General features: G+C 40.1%; 1 protein-coding gene across 9 annotated transcripts in view; it reads right to left on the reverse strand.

Annotated features, from left to right (window-relative positions):
- The window catches only part of NR2C2 (nuclear receptor subfamily 2 group C member 2), a 148245-nt gene that overhangs the window by 11497 nt on the left and 117003 nt on the right, over positions 1-19745 (reverse strand). For all 9 annotated transcript variants that reach the window (XR_009183601.2, XR_011647565.1, XM_058288504.2 and 6 more), the window contains 4 exons: positions 5668-5801; positions 4542-4719; positions 3181-3302; positions 970-1109 (listed from right to left, as the gene is read on the reverse strand). Coding sequence is in view for 7 of the 9 variants with exons in the window: in XM_058288504.2 (XP_058144487.1) it covers positions 970-1109; positions 3181-3302; positions 4542-4719; positions 5668-5801 (574 nt within the window). In the remaining 2 variants the exon portion in view is untranslated. The remainder of the gene's footprint in view (positions 1-969; positions 1110-3180; positions 3303-4541; positions 4720-5667; positions 5802-19745) is intronic.

Consider the following 19745-nt stretch of genomic DNA (forward strand, 5'->3'; position numbering starts at 1 on the left):
ACTTGTGAACAAATCTTACTTAAATTCAATAAAATGTGTTTTTTTAAAAAATTACCCTTACATAAATATTCTAATGGAATAACTAGAAAAAGAAAGGTGTAAACAGGTAACTCATGTCCCTAGATTCAAACATCTGGAACACCCAATTAAAAATGCAATTCAATTCCAATTTAACTGCAGAAGTTTCAGGTACCCAGATTTCTGAAACATTTTTCCATTCATCAAGATTTTATGTATTATCTAAAACATCAGGCTGCTCACTCTAGACCGTGATCTGCAGTGTTATTATGGACGTGCAATGTGTGGGCAGACTTCCTATTCCTATTTCATATTCTTGATACAGCTAGTGTTTTGACCAAAGTTTAGATGGTTGCCACAGATCTTACTAGAAAGTTCATTCATTCATTCACTGAGGAGCAGTTGGGGTAAGGTAAAGGCATCTTGGATTAGGGAGACAGACTGGGGTTTGTGCTCCAGCTCTCTCATTTACTGTGTGACTTTGGGCAAGTCAGGGACCTTACTGGGGCCTCAGTTTACCCATATGTAAAAGATGGCTGATAAATCACTTTATAGGATTGTGATGATGTGTGTGAGATATTATAAGTGAGTCATCTGCAAATGAAGGTGAAAATATAAACTAATTATTATGCAAATGCCTACTAAATGCCTACTACGGGAAGTTGACAACTTTTTTCAATCACCTTTTTTCTTTCCAGATTCCTTGTATGAAAGGGTGGCCATCTGGGAGAAATATAAATGCATTGACCAGTAAAGGCCCCATGACTTAACAATCAAATTTCCATCAGCCTGGGGATGCCGTGGGACACTGAGGCTGGCCATCTATCTGCTCATGGTGCTAGCCTGGTCAGCAGAGGTTCTCTGGCATGGGCCTCCAGCCAGAGCTGGGCTCTGCTCCACGGGCACAGGCTCAACCATGCTAGCCTCCACCCCGACCTCCCCAGGCCCTACCTTCCTGGATGCTGTTCTGCAGGTGGTTGACGATGGCTGCCAGGATGGTGGAGAGGCTCATGACCTGGGCACACTGGGCCAGGCCGAGGGTGAAGAGCTCATTCCAGCAGGCCCGCACCAAGCTGGTATTGCAGTCCTGCCTGGGGACACAAAGGAGAGTGGGTGTGGGTGCATGCCGGCATTTCTCTAAGGATGAGGAAGCATGCATGCACCAAGCTCCAGCATCCCCAAACAGAGTTCTTCAAGCAATGTTTGCTGGAGGTCTATGGTATGTCCAGGATCATTCTCCCAAAAAAACCCCATTGGGTATGAATTCCTTAACTAAACTTTCTCTGATGATACAGTATTCATTCTCTTAAAAAAAATTATACTTTAGTAATGAGAAATTTAACAGGTATAGGCAAATTGTCATTTCCTCCAGTCTTCTAAATCCCAATACTGGCTTGGCTCTGTCCAAGGAGAGAGGCACATGCGACCCAGGTCCTGCAACCAAGGTCATAAGAGGCTGCAGGAACCAAAGGACCAAGAGATGAATGTGGCTTCTGAAGGTTAGAGGTCCAACCCACATCTATCCCTGCAGGCCTCCAAATCCTGGGAGGGAGAAGGCTGGCACTGGACTGGAACTGGGACTGAAGCAGGGAGGAAGGGGCCATCCTTCCAACTGGCCCAGGGTTTCAGGAGGTCGGAGAAACTGGTGTGTCTTAAAAAAGGCTATTTCCTCCCGTGGACTCAAGGATGGTCCAGCCAGGTTCAGCCCAGCCACAGCCCAGTCACTGGCCGACAGCCACAGAGGGCAGTGAGGCCAGGGCTGCCTCACAGTGCCATTCCCACACCTCAGATGTACTCCTAGTGCTTTACTGTGATCACAACCCCAAGCACTACCTTCTAAAGAATATTATGTGAAAAGTAGTTGAGACACTTTATTATTTTTTAATGTCTTTCAGTGTCTGGCCTGAGCTGAGAAACCCTGTGCAGGAGGTTCCAAATTACTCAAATAAAATAAAAAAATTACCTGCAGGGCAATGGGTGGTTCACTTTTTAATCACACTTAAAAAATCTAGCTACCTACCAATACTAATAACCCTGGGGTTATAGCTGAGATGCTTGGAGTTATACCATTTGCTAAAAATGGTAGCAAGGGACAGGTCATTCTCCCAAACGTTAATTAATTGATACGTATTAGTAGCACTTATTCAGCAGTCCGTGCCTGTCTGGTTCTCCCCTGAGAAGGTCCTACCTACCCTACCCTCCTTTTATCAGAAAGGGCCATAGCTATTCTGGCTACTACCTGTGGCAAAGGCCACACCACCCTGACCCACCAGCATCACGCTTCTGCCATCTACTGAGTCCTCATCTGTGCCACACATGGAGCTAAGAGCTTTAAAGGCCTTAAGTCCCTGCAAGGATTCCCTGATGAGGAAATGAGAAGCCTTTGAAGGTGAAGGGAGTTGCTCAAGGTCACACAGCTGGTAAGTGCTACTCTTGTGATGTAAAACCACTGGATTCTGGCCTTCTATCCTGTTCTTTTCTACACACTGCCTTTGTAATGTGAAGTCACTGTCATTTTACTTCCACTTTTATGTGGCTATCTCCCAGCCAGATGGAGAGCTACCTGATGGACAAAGTGGCAGTGTATACTTACCTGCAAAGCATTCAGCACAGTGGCAGGGCTGGGATTTGGGGGATAAATATGACAAACACAGACAATAAGTAAGCAAGAAAAAGGGGCTTCCTGCAGAAAGGACACTAGGATCAGGGCTGCTGAGAGTGCTGGTCAGCAGTGAGGTAATCAGGTGGTACAAGGCTATAAAAGTTGATGTATTGTGTGTGAGGATATAGTAGATTCACATTCTGGCTCAAGTTCCTTCTCTTGGCAAGACCCAGTAACAGTTCCCGGACTGCTGTCACTTTGAGAGTCACATTTGGTGCAGCACACAGGGTGAGAAGCACCACAATGCCAGGGACCACCCCGGCCTTTCCTTCCGCGCCATCCCAGCAACTCGCACTAAGTCCTGGCACATGTAGGAGGCGCAGTAAAGGTCTGAGCAACACTGCAGAATTTGTGACCATGGTCACCTGCTACCAGTCCACTGAATCTACTGAGGAACTAGGTCACAGAAACAGTCAAACTGGAAGGGCCCTCTTAGTCATTTCTAGAGAGGGGAAGGCCCTTGCCCAAGGATACTCACCCAAGGGAAAAGGGCCACTTACCCAAGTGCCTGAAAGGCTGGGATAGACCTAGCCCAGTGCATTGACAGGAAAAGCAGGCGGGATGCAGACTCGCAGATGTAGTGCACATTGAGGTACTCTGGCATTGGGCTCGGCATTGTCAGCTGGGAAGAGGAGGCACATGGACAAGAGGTGAAGGGGGGCAGGTAGGTGGCTGTGTTTGTAAACATGTACTCCTGCAGTGGTTCAACAACAGTGGCAGGCAGAGTCACTGCCTCTGATTTTAAAGATTCTGTATGGACCCATCCTCAGTAAAGTATGTGCCCCTGTAAGCTGGGGGCTTGCAACAACTCCCCCCTGCTTTACTGCCCATTAAAGCAGTTGATAGGCCTGAGGGAGACATTTCAGCTCACTCATAGAGACATACTTTTCAATTCTTGCCTTAAATAAATTGTTGGCTGTCCTAAGGCAATTCCGTTGGAGCCTTAGATTAAAGTCTAAATTAAGTCAGTGGAACAGGGGTCAACTTCATGGTGGTGATGTCAAGGGAATAGCGAGCGAGCACTGAGCAGAGGCCTAGGATGGTAGGAGGATGAAATCCCACCACCATGTCGGCCTGTGCTCCAGGAGTTCCTGTCTAGAGGGAGTTCCAAGGCCTTTAAAGCTGGAATTCTGCTGTGGACCAGCATCCTGGGCACCCTGGGGCAACTGGGCACGGCCCCAATGTCCCTAAATGACTGGACAGAGGTCTCTAGCAAGGAATGCCAGAGAGACAGGAAGATTGTCCGGAGGCCTGGAGATTAGGAGGCTTCAGAGGCCCTGGGTATGGCCTTCAGGAAATGTGAGGCCAGTGAAGGAGAGAGTGGGGAAGACTTAGAAGCACCTAAGAGCACTCTTATTTTCTATGGCTCCACAGGGTAGGACCAATGGTGGGGAGTGAAAGCTGGATGTCTGCTTGTTGAAAATTTTATACAAAGGATTATACTCAACAGAGAGGAGAAAAAGATGCCTGTCTGTGCTTGTGCTAGAGTCAGGTCATCATCAGAAGGCAGAAAGGCAGGGCAGTTAGCTATCAGCCCTCACCAGTGGGGTACCCTGAGAGACAGATCAAGAGAACATCAGCCTATCTTAGTGACAATGGATGGGCCACACCTGCTCCAACAGTTCCCTTCAGAACCTAACAGCACTGTGAACAGAAGAGTGAAATGCTCCATGATGGGAAAATTGTTCTGGAATACAAAATCCTGCTTGAAGCCAAGCTGTCAAGCACAACAATATGAAAATGAGCTCACAGCAAGGTCTGATTTCTAAAACTGCAGATCTGTTTTGGTTTACAGGTTTACAGCCTGCCTCCCAAGAGGCTGGGGCAGCTGGGCGCACGGGGTTAGGTTGAAAGCACTCACCTTAAAAGTGACGTGTGTGTCTGAAAGAAGGGGACCTTCGACTTCAATGATGGGTGTTGACTGGTCTCTGCTGATGACGTGGATACTTCCTCCTCCACTCGTGTCTATCCCGTCCGTCAGGCTTGGAGGCGAGGAGCTGTCTGTGGTATTAAGTGCTTTAGCTAAGGTATCAAATGCCCTGTGAGCAAACATGAAGCAAGTGAATCTTGTGTGAATCCACAGTGTTTGGGGGAAGGAAGTTCCAGCTGAAATATAATTTAGTAAAAACAGTGGAATGGGGAGAAGATAATTAAATATACCTGCTGCGGGAAGGGTAAGTTTCTATTTATTGTCTATACATCATCTCAACACCGAGCTATATATTATTTATTTCCACAAATAATTTATATATTTTATAACTACTCTTCAAGGAATTCTCTTCACTTTACAGATGTGAAAACTGAGTACTAGAGATGTCAAATAACTTTTCCAAGACCATCCACATAGTAGTAAATGGCAGAACCAGAACTCTACCTAACTCAAATCTCAGCTTCCACTGGACCTAGATTTTAATTTTGTTATCAGATTGCAAATGAACACAAGGACCAGAGCTCTTGGGTGGTCCCAGCTATTTGCCTGACTGGCTTGGCAAGAAGGGCAGGATTAGTCAGTCCTTCGTGAAAGGAACAAAACACAAGAACCAAGCCACAGAGAAGATGTGTTCTCACTAGTTATGGATATCTGGGGGCCAGCTAGTGCTACCTATTGGCTTCTCTCTTTTCTATCCTAGCAGTTCCACTCACTATGTGGAACAAACATTCATGAGAAAAACAGAAGTGGGATAGGGGATGAACTATTAATATTCAGTCTCAATAAATAGTGATGAATTCAAATAACATCTGCCCACCGAAAGGTTTTTTTCCTTTTCCTGCTTCCATTGAGTTATTCAATTCCCTTTTTTCATTGTCTGGAATGAAAACCAGTTTGGACTGTTTTATATCATATAAGTGGGTCCATTTCCATAGTAAAAATTTGAAAGAAGGTTACGACTATGTGTCGAGTCACTGTGATAATTTCATAATACATGAATAAACAGAGGGTGGGTATCAAAGTGCTGCTATCTGCCCTCACGGGTCACATGTCATACCGGGTGATCTCACTTGCAGACTGGTCCTCCGGCTGGATTTCTGAAGTGTCACCATTGTTAAGGGATTCACTTAGGTTGGCAAGGGAGGTTACTACATTTGCCAGGGTACCCAGAGCTCCCTGACTTGTTTCAGCCTATTGAACAAAGAATAAAAACATTAAAACTGAACACACACATATACATGACTCTCAGGTCAATGAAATATGATATTAGTTGAAAATCAGCCTCTAAGTGGGTTTTGACTATAAAGAGAGATCTTTTTGGTGAGGGAATAGTTTGTATCTTGATTGTGGAGGTGGTTACATGCATCTATACATGTGATAAAATGACAAGAGAACAAAAGAGAATATTTTACCAAATATTAAAAATTTTTGCTTCGAAAGAGACTATGAAGAAAGTGAAAAAACCCACAGAATGGGAGAAAATATTTGCAAATCATATTTGATAAGGAACTTATATCCAGAATATATAAAAATATTGTATAATTCAACAATACTAAGATAAATAAGTTAAAAATATGAGGACAGGACATTTCTCCAAAAAAGATACACAAATGGCCAATAATAACATGAAAAGATGGTCACCACCATAAGAGATCGGGGACATGTACACTAAAACCAAAATGAGATACTGTTTCACATCCAACTAGGAGGGCTCTAAAGAAAAACTGGAAAATAATAAGTGGTGGCGAGGATGTAAAGAAATAAATACTGGTGGGAATGTAAAACAGTGCAGCTACTTTAAAAACCAGACTGGAGTTTCTCAAAAGGTTAAACATAGGGTTGCCATATAAACCAGCAACTCCATTCCTCAATTTATACACCCCCAAAATAAAATCGTATCTCCACACAAATACTTGTATACAAAGAGTCAAAGAAGAATTATTCACAATACTCAAAAGGTAGAACCTGAATGTCCACCAATTGATGAATGGATAAATAAAATACTGTATACACAATTGTAAATTATTTGGCGACGAAAAGAATAAAACATGATATCACAGAAAATGGTGGAGTAGGAGTTCCAGTGGTTGGGCTCTCCAACGAAATAATCCATAAGTTGAAAAACTATCAGAATCAACTCTTGGAAATCTGAAAACTGAGCAGACACTCGCAACACCTGGGGGAGTGTTGGAGAAAGGGAGAGGCTGCTCAACTGCAGTGAGAGAGCAGTGTGTGCAGAACAGCCACCACTCTCCGCTCCACAGCGCCGCTCTGGCCTTGAGGACGGTGGCCCACATTCCTAGAGCAGATGGCAGGAGCCAGCCAGGGCAGCAAGGATCTTCTCTGTTTTACATATATCCCACCCCTCCCCGTCTCACATTTCCCCCTATTAATAACATCTTACATTAGTTTGGTATATTTGTTACAACTGATGAACAAATATTGAAGCATTGCTACTAACCATGGTCTATAGTTTAAATTATGGTTTACACTCTGCATTGCACAATTTTATAGGTTTTGACAAAATGTATACTGGCCTGTATCTGTCATTGCAATATTATGTAGAACAACTTCAACGTTCCCAAAATGCCTCATGTTATACCTATTCTTCCTTCTCACTCCTTTCAGAACCTCTGATGACCACTGCCTTTATATCAAGGTTACAAGTTCTTCCATTACTAGAATAATAGGTCCACCTTAGTCCATAGTTGTATCCCTCCCTTATGTTTGTTCATTCCTCAGTCTTGAGGATTTGGGGGTGGTGATGCCCACTCTGGTTCCGATTGAGGGGGCTTAGATTTCATGGGGCAGAGGGGTGGAACTGAAGGCAGTGGGACAATCTATTTATCTTGATGCCAGATAAAGTAATAAAGATCTCCAGTGTAGGGAATGGTATCAGTAAATATAAATGTCAGTATTATTTCATTTTTAAATTTGTAATGCTGTCATTTACATCTAATAAAGCTTAAAAATCAAATGCATAAAAAACAAGTATAAATCTTTGGTACTGGACATCATAGATAAAGGTATAATTCATGACAAGAACAATATAAAAGGGAGGGCAGGAGGGATATAAGTAGAATGTATGTGTAGCTATTAAAGACAAGTTAGAATCAACACAAACTGATTGTAATAGATTTAGGATGCTAAATGTAATCCTCATGGTAACCATGAAGAAAGTATCTCAGGGAAGTGGACTTGGCCCAGTGGCTAGGGCGTCCGTCTACCACATGGGAGGTCCACGGTTCAAACCCTGGGCCTCTTGGACCCGTGTGCAGCTGGCCCACTCGCAGTGCTGATGCGCGCAAAGAGTGCCCTGCCACGCAGGGGTGTCCCCCACGTAGGGGAGCCCCACGCGCAAGGAGTGCGCCGGATAAGGAGAGCTGCCCAGCACGAAAGAAAGTGCAGCCTGCCCAGGAATGGCACTGCTCACACGGAGAGCTGACACAACAAGATGATGCAACAAAAAGAGACACAGATTCCCGTGCTGCTGGCAACGACAGAAGCGGAGAAAGAAGACGCAGCAAATAGACACAGAGAGCAGAAAACCGGGGTAGGGCGGCGGGCGGGGTGGGGGGGCAGCGGGAGGAGAGAGAAATAAATAAATCTTAAAAAAAAAAAAAAAAAGAGTATCTCAAAAATCTACACAAAATGTTGGGACAAGTGATTGAAAATGGATCTTATAACAGATCATCTAAACAAAAAGGAAGGCAGAGTGGAGGAAATGAGGGACAAAAAAGATATAAGACTTATAGAAAGCAAATAGAAAAATGGCAGAAGTAAATCTAGCCTTATCAGTAATTTCCTTAAATGTAATTGGATTAAATTTTCCAATTCAATCAAAGGAGACTGGCAGAATCAAAACATGGCCCAACTATGTGTTGTTCATGAGAAACTCAGATCAACATATACAAAGAATTTGAATGCAAAAGGATAGAAAAAAATATTTCATGCAAATAGTAATCGAAAGAGAGATGGGGTGGTTATATTAATATCAGACAAAATAGTTGAAAACTTTTACAAGAGACAAAGGACATTATTTATCAATATAAGGGTCAATTAAATAAGGAGATTTAACTAATATAAACATACATGCACCTTAATAGCAGAGTGCCAAAATACATGAAGCAAAACACCAAGAGAGCTGAAGGAGAACTAGAGAATTCTACAATAAAAGTTGGAGATTCCAATACATCCCTCTCACTACTGGAAAGATCGTCTAATCAGAAGATAAATAAGGAAACAGAGGGTCTGAACAACACTAGGAAACTAGATCTGTCTGACATATATAGATCACTCCACCCAGTGATAGCAGAATACACATTCTTTTCAAGTACACAGAGATCATTCTCTATGTTAGATCATATATTAGGGGACAAAAGAAGCCCTAATACATTTAAAAATATTGAAATCATAAAAAGTAAACTCTCTGACAGCAATGGAATGAAGCTAAAATCAGTAAAAGAAGGAAAACTGGAAAATTTACATATATGAGGAAATTAGAAGCACACTCGTAAACAACCAATGGGTTAAAGAAGAAATTACAAGAGAAATTAGAAGATACTTAAAGACAAATGAAAAAAAAAAAGACATAAAATACCAAAACTTATAGGATGCAGCAAAGGCAGTGCTCAGAGGGAAATTAATAACTATGAATGTCTGTATTAAAAAAGTAATAAAAAAAAAAGTAATAATGTGGTATGACAGGTAGGTTAATGTGTAAACTCAGCCAAGTAATGGTGACCAGTTATTTGTTCAAGCAAGCACTGGGGTAAGCAATACAAGGGCATTTCATGGACTTTAAGCAAGTGAGTTGATTGCATAGATGGTTGGTTACATCTACAATCAACTGAGGAGAATGCTGTCAGCAATGAGTGACATCTCATCCCATCAGCTGAAGGCTTTAAAAGAAAAAACGATTTCAGCATTCAGAGAAAATTCCCTTCTCTACTTCAGATAGCCAGTGTCTCCTGGGGAACTCATTCAGACCTTCACTGGAGCCCTGGCTCGCAGTCTGCCCTACCGAATTTGGAACTGGCATCCCCATGACTGCCTGAGACAGTTATATAAAATCTGATACTATTTACAGATTTTCCTGTTGGTTCAGTTTCCCTAGAGAACTGTGATTAATATATGGTATATGGGAAGTCTATTCTGTGCATGATTTTATTGTAAACCTACATCTTCTCCAATAAAAAATAAAATAACAACAACAAAAACCTCAAAATAACAATCTAATTTTACATCTTGAGGAACTAGAAAATGAAAAGTAGCACAGTAAATGCAAAGTTAGCAGAAGAAAGGAAATAATTATGAGTGGAATTAATGAAACAGCACAGGAAACAATAGAAAGAATACTTATTTGAAAAAAAATCAATGAAATTGACAAGCCTTTAATTAGGCTGCTAAAGAAAAAAAGAGGAAAAGGTACAAATAAATCAGAAAGGAAAATGGTGAGATCAGTACTGACTTTACAAAAATATAAAGGATTATAAGAGAATATCATGGACAATTATATGCGAACAAATCAGATAGTCTAGATGAAATGGAAAAAATCCTAGAACTATATCAATTACCAAAATTGACTAAAGAAGAAATAGGAAACATCAAAAAACCTATAACAAGTATAGAAATTGAATCAATAATCAAAAATCTTATACTAAAAAAAGCCCAGGACCAGATGGCTTCACTGGTGACTTTTATCAATCATTTAAAGAGTTAATACCAATCCTTCTCAAACTCTTCCAAAGAATTCAAGAGGAGGGAACACTTCCTAATTCATTCTATGAGGCCAGCCTTATTCTGATACCAAACCTGGTAAAGGTACACTAGAAAAGAAATTTACAGACTGACTTCTCTTATGAATATATATGCAAACATCCTTAACAAAATATCAGCAGAAACTGAACCAAACAGTATATTAAAAAGATTATACACCATAACCAAATGGGATTCATCCCAGGAATGCAAGAGTGGTTTGACATTAATTGATTGTTTAATTGTTTATTGATGTTAATCAAGTAATGTAATAAACTACAATAGATGGGTATTTTTAAAAAACTCAAAACACATGATTATCTCAATAAATGCAGAAAAAGCTTTTGCTAAAATCCAGCACCCTTTCTTGGTAAAAACACTCAGAGAAGTAGGATTAAAAGGGAACTTTCTCACATACACGATAAATGTTTCACATTGATGAAAAACCCACAACTAAATCATATGTATGGAATTTAGTGAAGGCAGTTCTTAGAATGAATGAAGTTATTTATCTTTAAGTATATTTTATGTTTAAAGATATATAATTTATATCTTTAAGTGTCTACATTAAAGGAAAAAAAAGATCACAAATCGATAAGCTTACTTCACACTCAAAGGAACTAGTACAAGAAGAGCAAAAGGTAATGGATGTAGGTCAAGCAGTTGAGAACAAGTATCCCACATGGGAGGTCCCGGGTTGGGTTCGCAGTGCCACCTAAAGATGAGCAGATGCAATGAACTGATGCAACAAGCAGACACAATGAGGAGGGAGCAGATGTGGCTCAAGCAATTGGGCACCTGCCTCCCACACGGGAGAGCCTGGGTTTGGTTCCTGTGCCTCCTAAGTAAGATGAGTGGACACAAGGAGCAGACAGATGCGGGAGCCAGAAGACTGAAATAAATGAAAAGACAAGGAGGGAGAATAAAAAAAAGGAAGAGCAAACTAAACCCAAAGCTAGCAGAAGGAAGGGAATAGTAAAGTTTAGAGCAGAGATAAATGAAACAGAGAAGAGAAAAACAAAAGAATCAACAAAACCAAAAAGTTTGTTTTGCAGAAAGAACAAAAGAATCAACAAACCTTTAGCCAGTCTGACCAAGAAAAAGACAGAGTACACAAGTAACTAAAAACTAAAAGCAGGAAGGAATGAAAGTGGGGGCTTTACTACAGATCTTATAGCTATAAAAAGGATTATAAGAGCATATGATGAACAATTATAAGCTAACAAAGTAGAAAACCTAGGTGAAACAGACAAATTCCCAGAAACATACAAATCACCTAATCTTATGTAAGAAGAAATATAAACTCTCAACAGACCTATAATGAGTAAAGAGAATAATCAGTAATTAAAAACCTCCCAACAAAGAAAAGTCAAATGGACTAGATAGTTTCACTGTTGAATTCTATCAAACATTTAAAGAAGATCTAACACCAATCCTTCTCAAGCTCTTCCAAAAAAATAGAAGAGGAAGGATTACTTCCTAACTCATTCTATGAGGTCAGTATTACCTTGATACTAAAAGCTAGATAAAAATAGCACAAGAAAAGAAAATTACAAACTAATATCCCTTATGAATACAAATGCAAAAATCCTCAACGAAATACTGGCAAACTGAATCCAACAGTAGATTAAAAAGCCCTACTGGGATTTATTCCAGGAATGCAAAGATGGTTCAACATAAGAAAACCAAAGCAAAACACCACACTAATAGAATGAAGGGGAAAAAATGCACACGATTGTCTAAATTGATAAAGAAAAGGTATTTGACAAAATCTAACATCTTTTCATGATAAAAACATTCAGAACACGGGGCACAGAAGGAAATTTTCTCAACATGACAAAGCCCATTTATGAAAAACCCACAGCAAATATCATACTCAATGGTGAAAGACTGAAAGCTTTCCCCCTTAGATCAGGAATAAGGCAAGGATGCTCAATGTCACCACTGCTACTCAACATTGTACTGGAAGTTCTAGCTAGAGCAATCAGGCAAGAAAAAGAAGTAAAAGGCATCCAAATTGCAAAGTAAGAAGTTAAATAATTCCTTTTTGCAGATGACTTGATCCTACAGATTGAAAACCCCAAAGAATCCATAAAAAAGCTACTAGAACCAATAAATCAGCAAAGATACAGGTTATAAGATGAACACACAGAAGTTAGTCAAGTTACTATATGTTAGTAATAAACAATTTGAAAAGGAAACCAAAAAAACAATTCCATTTACAATAACCTCTAAAATAATAAAATACCTAGGGATAAATTTAACCAAGGTAACACAAGACTTCTATACTGAAAACTGAAAAACACTGCTGAAAGAAATTAAAGAAGACTGAAATAAATGAAAAGACACCCTGTGCTCCTGGACTGGAAGAGTTACTATAAATAAGATGATAACACTACCCAAAGCCATATATAGATTCAGTGTAATCCTTATCAACATCCTAATGATCTTTTTTGCAGAAATGGAAAAACCCAAGCTAGGATCACTGCAATTTCAAGGGACTCCTGGGTAGCCAAAACAATCTCTAAAAAGGACAAAATCAGGGAAGCAGACTTATCCCAATGGATAGGGCATCCGCCTACCACATGGGAGGTCGTGGTTCAAACCCCAGGCCTCCTTGACCCATGTGGAGATGGCCCATGCGCAGTGCTGATGCGTGCAAGGAATGTCGTGCTGCACAGTGGTGCCCGCACGTAGGGGAGCCCCACGTGTAAGGAGTGTGCCCCGTAAGGAGAGCCACCCAGCGCGAAAGAAAGTACAGCCTGCCCAAGAACAGCGCCGCACACATTGAGAGATGACCCAACAAGATGACACAACAAAAAGAAACACAGATTCCCAGTGCCGCCGATAAGGATAGAAGTGGTCACAGAAGAACCCACAGAGAATGGACACAGAAAGCAGACAACTGGGTGGGGGGGGGGGGAAAAGGGGAAAGAAAAAGAAAAAAAAGACAAAGTCAGAGGACTTGCATTTCCTGATTCCAATATTTACTACAAAGTCACAATAATCAAAATACTGTGGTACCAGCAAAAAGGTAGACATCTAGACCAATGGAGGAGAACTGAGAACCAGCAAATAAAAGCTTCTACCTATGGGCAACTGATTTTCAACAATGGTGTCAATACCATTCAATGGGAAAAAGAACAGTCTCTTCAACAAATGGTGTTAGAAAAATGGGATATCCACATGCAAAAGAAAGAATTTGGATCCATATCTTATACCACATACAAAAATTAACTCAAAATGATGGACCAAAAAAATTCCACAAAAAAACAAAACAACAACAACAACAAAAACAACCCTCTAAATTTAAGTGCTAAATCTACAAAACTCTTAAAAGAAAATATAGGGACAAATCTTCATGATTTTGGATTTGCCAATAACTTCTAAAAATGATACCAAAAGCACAGGAAAAAAAGAAAAACAAGATAAATTGGACTTCACTAAAATGAAAAGCTTTTGTGCAAAGGACAATATCAAGAGCATGAAAAGACAACCCACAGAACCAGAGAAAGCACTTGTAAATCACCTGCTAAGGGGTTAATATCCAGAATACATAAAGAACTCTTACAACTCAATAACAAGGGACAAAGAGCCCAATTAAACTATGAGAAAAGTCACAGGAAGAGCAAGAAATTAGAAGTGAACAGAAGCCAGAAGAAAACGGCAAAGCATCTCTATGTGAACTGCCACATGACAGAAAAGCCAAGGAATAAGGATCACTGGCAACCAGCCCCTTGTGCCACGGTCTTTAGGGAAAAAGCATTGCCTTGTTGACATCTCAATTTTGGGATTCTCCTAACCTTAAAACCATTAGACAATAAATTCCCATTGTTTAGGGGGGAAAAAATTGAGCAAAGGACTTGAATAGACATTTCTCCAAAGAAGATATGCAAATGGCTAGTAAGCACATAAAAAGATGTTCAACATCACTACTCATTAGGGAAATGCAAATCAAAACTACAGTTGTACACCTACTAGGATGGCTATCAACAAAACTGGAAAATAAGGAGTGTTGGTGAGGATGTAAAGATAGTGGAACCCTTGTACATGGCTGGTGGCAATGTGAAATGGTGCAGTCATTGTGGAAAAGGTTTGGCAGTTCCTCAAAAAGTTAAACATAGAATTTATTCTATGACCTGGCTATTGCATTCCTGAAAGATTTGAAAACAAAACTCAAACAGAAACTTGTATGAGAATGTTCATAGCGCCATTATTCCAAAGGTGGAAACAACTCAACAGATTGTCAACAGATGAATGGACACATAAAATGAGGTATATCCAGACAATGAAATATTATTTAGCCATAAAAAGAATGATGTCCTGATACATGCTACGATGTAGATCGATGTTTAACATGTCAGGCTAAGTGAAATAAGCCAGATACAAAAGGATGAATATCTACTTATATAAAATACTAAGAACAGATATTACCAGGAACTGGAAGAAAGAGGGTATGGGGAATTAGTATTTAATGGGTACAGAATTTCTATTTAGGGTGATGAAACGTTTAAGAAATAGAAAGTGATGATGGCTACATACACTGTGAATTTATTAATCGTACTGAACTGTATATTTAAAAATGGCTAAAATGGAAAATTATGTTCCCATATGTTAATATGATTAAAAAAGGAATAAAGTATTGATACATACTAAAACATTGATGATTTTAGAAAACCTTATGCTAAGTGAAAGAAGCCAGACATAAAAGGCCACATATTACATCATTCCATTTATATGAAATATCCATGGTACTCAAATCCATAAAGTCAGAAAGTACATTAAAGGTGGGGGGAGGGTAGGCGAGGATGGGGGAGTGACTGCTTAATGGGACTTCTTCTGTGGTAATGAAAATGTTTTGCCATTATATAGAGAAGATTATGTAACCTTGTGAATATAATACTGTATTGTGTGAATGTATTTTGATAATCGGTTTTCGATTTATGATCTTTTCAATTGATTCTAATTTTTCAGTTTTATAATCAATTCCCTATGGTTAATTCGCTCAAACAAGGTTTAGAAATGTTTGAACCTTGGCTAAACTCCTCTCCTGAGGATCAGCTAATAAAAAAGAACTGGGGGAGGGAGCTCCAGGACCCAGTCCTTCCACTAGAACAACCATTAAACAGGCAAGAACTATCTGAAACAACTATTGTGAAACTCCAAAGACCAGAAGAACACTATACGGCATTGTGGCAGTTTGAGATAATTTATGAACTTCAAAAAGAGAGCTAATGTTTGTCAAGTAATCTATTCCTCTGGGTATGATACCCTTTGATTATTAGATTCAGCTGAGGTGTCTTTGATTAAATTATGTTAAGATTGTCGTTTGATTAAACGACATCACCCTGTCCCCTTGGTGGACTATATAAATGAACACTCACACAAGACACATGGAAGAGGAGAGAACTTGGTCATTTTGGCCTTGCCATGTAACAGAAAGGAGAAGGCTCAAACAGATAAAGCATCAGGGAGAGAGATGAGCCATTTTGCCTGACAATTTGCAGTTGAGGATAACAGAACAGCTGAAAAGGCCTGGAAAGAAAGAGACCTTTGCCAGCACCATGGAGCCTTAAGAGGAAGAAAAAAGGAGAGACCAGACAGAGATTGCCAGCCATCTTGTGCAGCTGAGCTGGGTGAGAAAGTACCTCTTATGGTACCTTGAGCTGGACTCTTCAGGACCTTGTAACTGAAAGCTTTTACCCCAAATAAATACGCTTTATAAAAGCCAACAGATTTCTGGTACTTCCCATCAGCACCCCTGTTGCTAACTAATACAAGCATACAAGGAAGTGTGGGAGTAAGAGGCTGATAGATTACAGTAAAGAACAGTAAATTGCTCTCTGCATGGCAGCTACTGGGGCCCATCCCCCGCTCTAGCAGTATGTGCAGTCCAGCCCGCCCCTGGCTAACTTGCTGGTGGTAGAAAGGGACGTAAAAATCATCCTGTTCCCAAAGACCAGGGGTGAGCATGGCCAAAAACTGACCATGGCTTTTGATTAATGACTTGAGATTGCTGGGGGCCCAGCTCTGAAAGTGGTCATTGTTTCAACTACCTCTGGACAAAGGCAGCGATGGTCATTGTTTCACTCTGCCTGGGACAAAGGCAATGGACTTAAAGATGCTATGCTTCCTCAGGGCTGTGGAGGACTGTTAGGTGAAGGGCTGCATTTGGTGGGCAAGCCATGCCCAGCTCAGCTCAGCTCAGCTTTAGGGAGCCATGTAAGACGCTCTTGGCACCCTTCCTGAGCCCCTCCACAGAGCACTATGGAGCAAGTATGTGCCCCTTGGCAGGTACCTGGCCCTGTTTTGAGTGGGAAAGATTAAGTTGGGAACGTCTTCTCTGGTGTGAACTTCCACCCAGAATTTGGTCTCCGGACAAAAGCAGCTTGAGACAACAAAAGAAGTGAAAGAAACTATAAAGGTGGACATAATGAGGCAAAGACTTGCTGGCTTCAAACATCCAAGATGGGAAGTCTGTCTCCTGGAAAAGAGGGTACAACCAAACCCCTATAAACATGGGAACTCCAAAATAATGAACAAGCAAAAGCCCAGGACAAGGCACAGGCCCACAAAGACAGGGAAAGCCCTGCACACTGCATTTGGCTTGGGTGAACATTCTGAATAGGAGGGATGAAGAGCAAGAAAATCTCTGTCCTATCATCAGCTGGTTACAAAATCAAGAAACATCTCAGGGAATATATCCCAGAGTTAAAATTTTAAAATATTAAAAAGTACAGTGTGGGAAGATGGAGGATTAGTGAGACACAGGACTCATTTCTCCCAGAAAAACAGCTAGAAAAATGTGAAACCTTCAAAAGAAAAGTAATAGACCTTATGGGACTGAAAGACACAACAGGAAAGATGAAAAAACACATTAGGGGAAGTGGATGTAGCTCAGTGGTTAAGTGCCTATTTCCCATGTTCATTCCCCAGTACCAACTAAAACAAACAACTACAATCAAAAAACCCCAAAACACATTAAAGACATTCTACAACAGAATCTAAATGAAATGAGAGAAGAAACAATAAGTGATGCAGAAGACAAAACACCTTAAATGTAGTAGAAAGAGGAACAGAGAGATAAAAGAATGGCAAAAATTGAGCAAGGGATCAGGGAACTGAGTGATAATATGAAGTGCAACAACATATGTGTCATGGGAGTCCTAAAAGGAGAAAAGAAGGGAAAAGGGGCAGAAAGAGTATTTGAGGAAATAATAGATGAAAATTTCCCAACTCTCATGAAAGAAATGAATCTACATGTCCAAGAAGCACAGTGTAACGCAATCAGAATGAATCCGAATAGACCTATTCCAAGACACACACTATTCAGACTGTTAAACTTAAAGACAAAGAGCAACAAGGAAGAAGCAAACCATCACATGTAAGGGAAGCCCAGTAAGACTTAGGGTGGATTTCTCAACAGAAACTACAGGGGCAAGAAGACAGCGGTACGGTATAATTAGGATACTGAAAGAGAAAAATTGCTAGGGGAGAAATCTTTATCCAGTAAAATTATCCTTCAAATATGACGGTGAGTTTAAAAGTATTCACAAATAAACAAAAACTAAGAGAGTTCATAAAAAAGAAACTGCCTTTGCAGGAACCATTAAAGGGAATCTTACAGCCTGAAAGAAAAAGGAGAGGATTGGAGGAGAGAGTAGAAGGGAAGACTAACAGAAAGGATAACCAAAAGAGTAAAAAGACAGACAAAAATAAGATATGACATATGAAAATCAAAGTGTAAAATGGTGGAAGTAAATAATGCATTTCCAGTAGTATCACTGAGTGTGAATGGATTAAATGTACTAATCACAAGGTATAGGCTGGTCCCAGGTTTGGTCCCCATGCCTCTTAAAAACAAAAACAAAACAAAACAACAAAAAGCAAATGTAAAAACCAACTCAGGTGAGTCAATGTGGCTCAGTGGTTGAGTGCCAGCTTCCCAAATACATGATCCTATATGGGTTCAATTCCTGGCCCCAATACCTCAGGGAAGAAAAAAAAAAAAAAAGATATAGGATGACAGAATGGATAAATAAATAAAAGCCATCCATATGCTGCCTACAAGAGACTCACCTTAGACCCAGGGATACAAATCAGCTGAAAGAGAAAGGTTGGAAAAAGATATTTCATGCAAACAGTACCCGAAACAAGCAGGGGTAGCGATACTATTATTGGACAAAACAGACGTTAAATGCAAAAAAAAAAAAGTTAAAGAGTGCTGCCGAAGGCCATTAATAAAAGGGACAATCCACCAGGAAGGAATAACAGTCATAAATATCTATGCACCTAACCAGGATGACATAAAAATGCATGAGGCAAACTACAACAAAACTGAACGAAGAAAAAAGAAACAAACTAAAGGAAGAAATAGACATCTCTACAACAGTAGTTGGAGACTTCAACATACCACTCACATGATTAGATAGAACTAGACAGAAGATCAACAAGGAAACAGAGAACTTGAACATGATAAACAAGCTAGATGTAACACATACAGAACATTGCATCCCAAATCAACAGATTATACATTGTTCTCCAGTGCTTATGGATCTTTCTCCAAGATATACCACAGGTTGGGTCACAAGGCAGATCTCAATAAATTTTAAAAAGACTGAAATTATTCAAAGCAGTTTTTCAGATCATGGTGGAATGAAACCGGAAATCAATAATTGATAGGAAAGGGGGAAATTTGCATATGTGTGGGACGCTAAATAACAGACTCCTAAACAATCAGTGGGTCAAAGAAGAACTGTAAGAGAAATTAGTAAATATATCGAGATGAAAGAAAACAAGAACACAAATTATCAAAACTTATGGGATACAGAGAAGGTAGTGCTGAGAGGGAAATTTATAGCCCTAAACACTTAAATTAAAAAGAAGAAAGAGCTAAAATTAAAGATCTAACTGAACAACTGAAGAAACTAGAATTAAATAGCTAACTAATCCTAAAGCAAGCAAAAGGAAGAAACAAATATTGCAGCAGAAATAAATGAAATTGAAAACAAAAAAACAGAAAATCAACAAAACCAAAAGTTGGTTGAGAAGATCAATAAAACTAACAAACTAAAAGAAAAAAGGGAGCGAATGTGGCTCAGGCAGTTGGGCACCTGCCTCCCAAATGGGAGGTTCTGGGTTTGGTTCCTGGTGCTTCCTAAAAGGGGACAGGCAAAAAATAAGCAAAAACAGACATCAAGCAAAAAACAATGAGCAGACAATGAGCAAGAAACAAAACAAAACAAAACAAAAAAATGAGGAAGACAGTGAGCAAAACAACAGACAGACAGCAGGCAACAACAAAAACAAAAAAAATGAGCAGGGAGAAGATGTGGCTCAAGCAGTTCGGTGCCCACCTTCCACATGGGAGGTCCTGGG

This window comes from Dasypus novemcinctus, chromosome 26, assembly GCF_030445035.2.
Source record: "Dasypus novemcinctus isolate mDasNov1 chromosome 26, mDasNov1.1.hap2, whole genome shotgun sequence".
Classification (NCBI taxonomy): domain Eukaryota; kingdom Metazoa; phylum Chordata; class Mammalia; order Cingulata; family Dasypodidae; genus Dasypus; species Dasypus novemcinctus.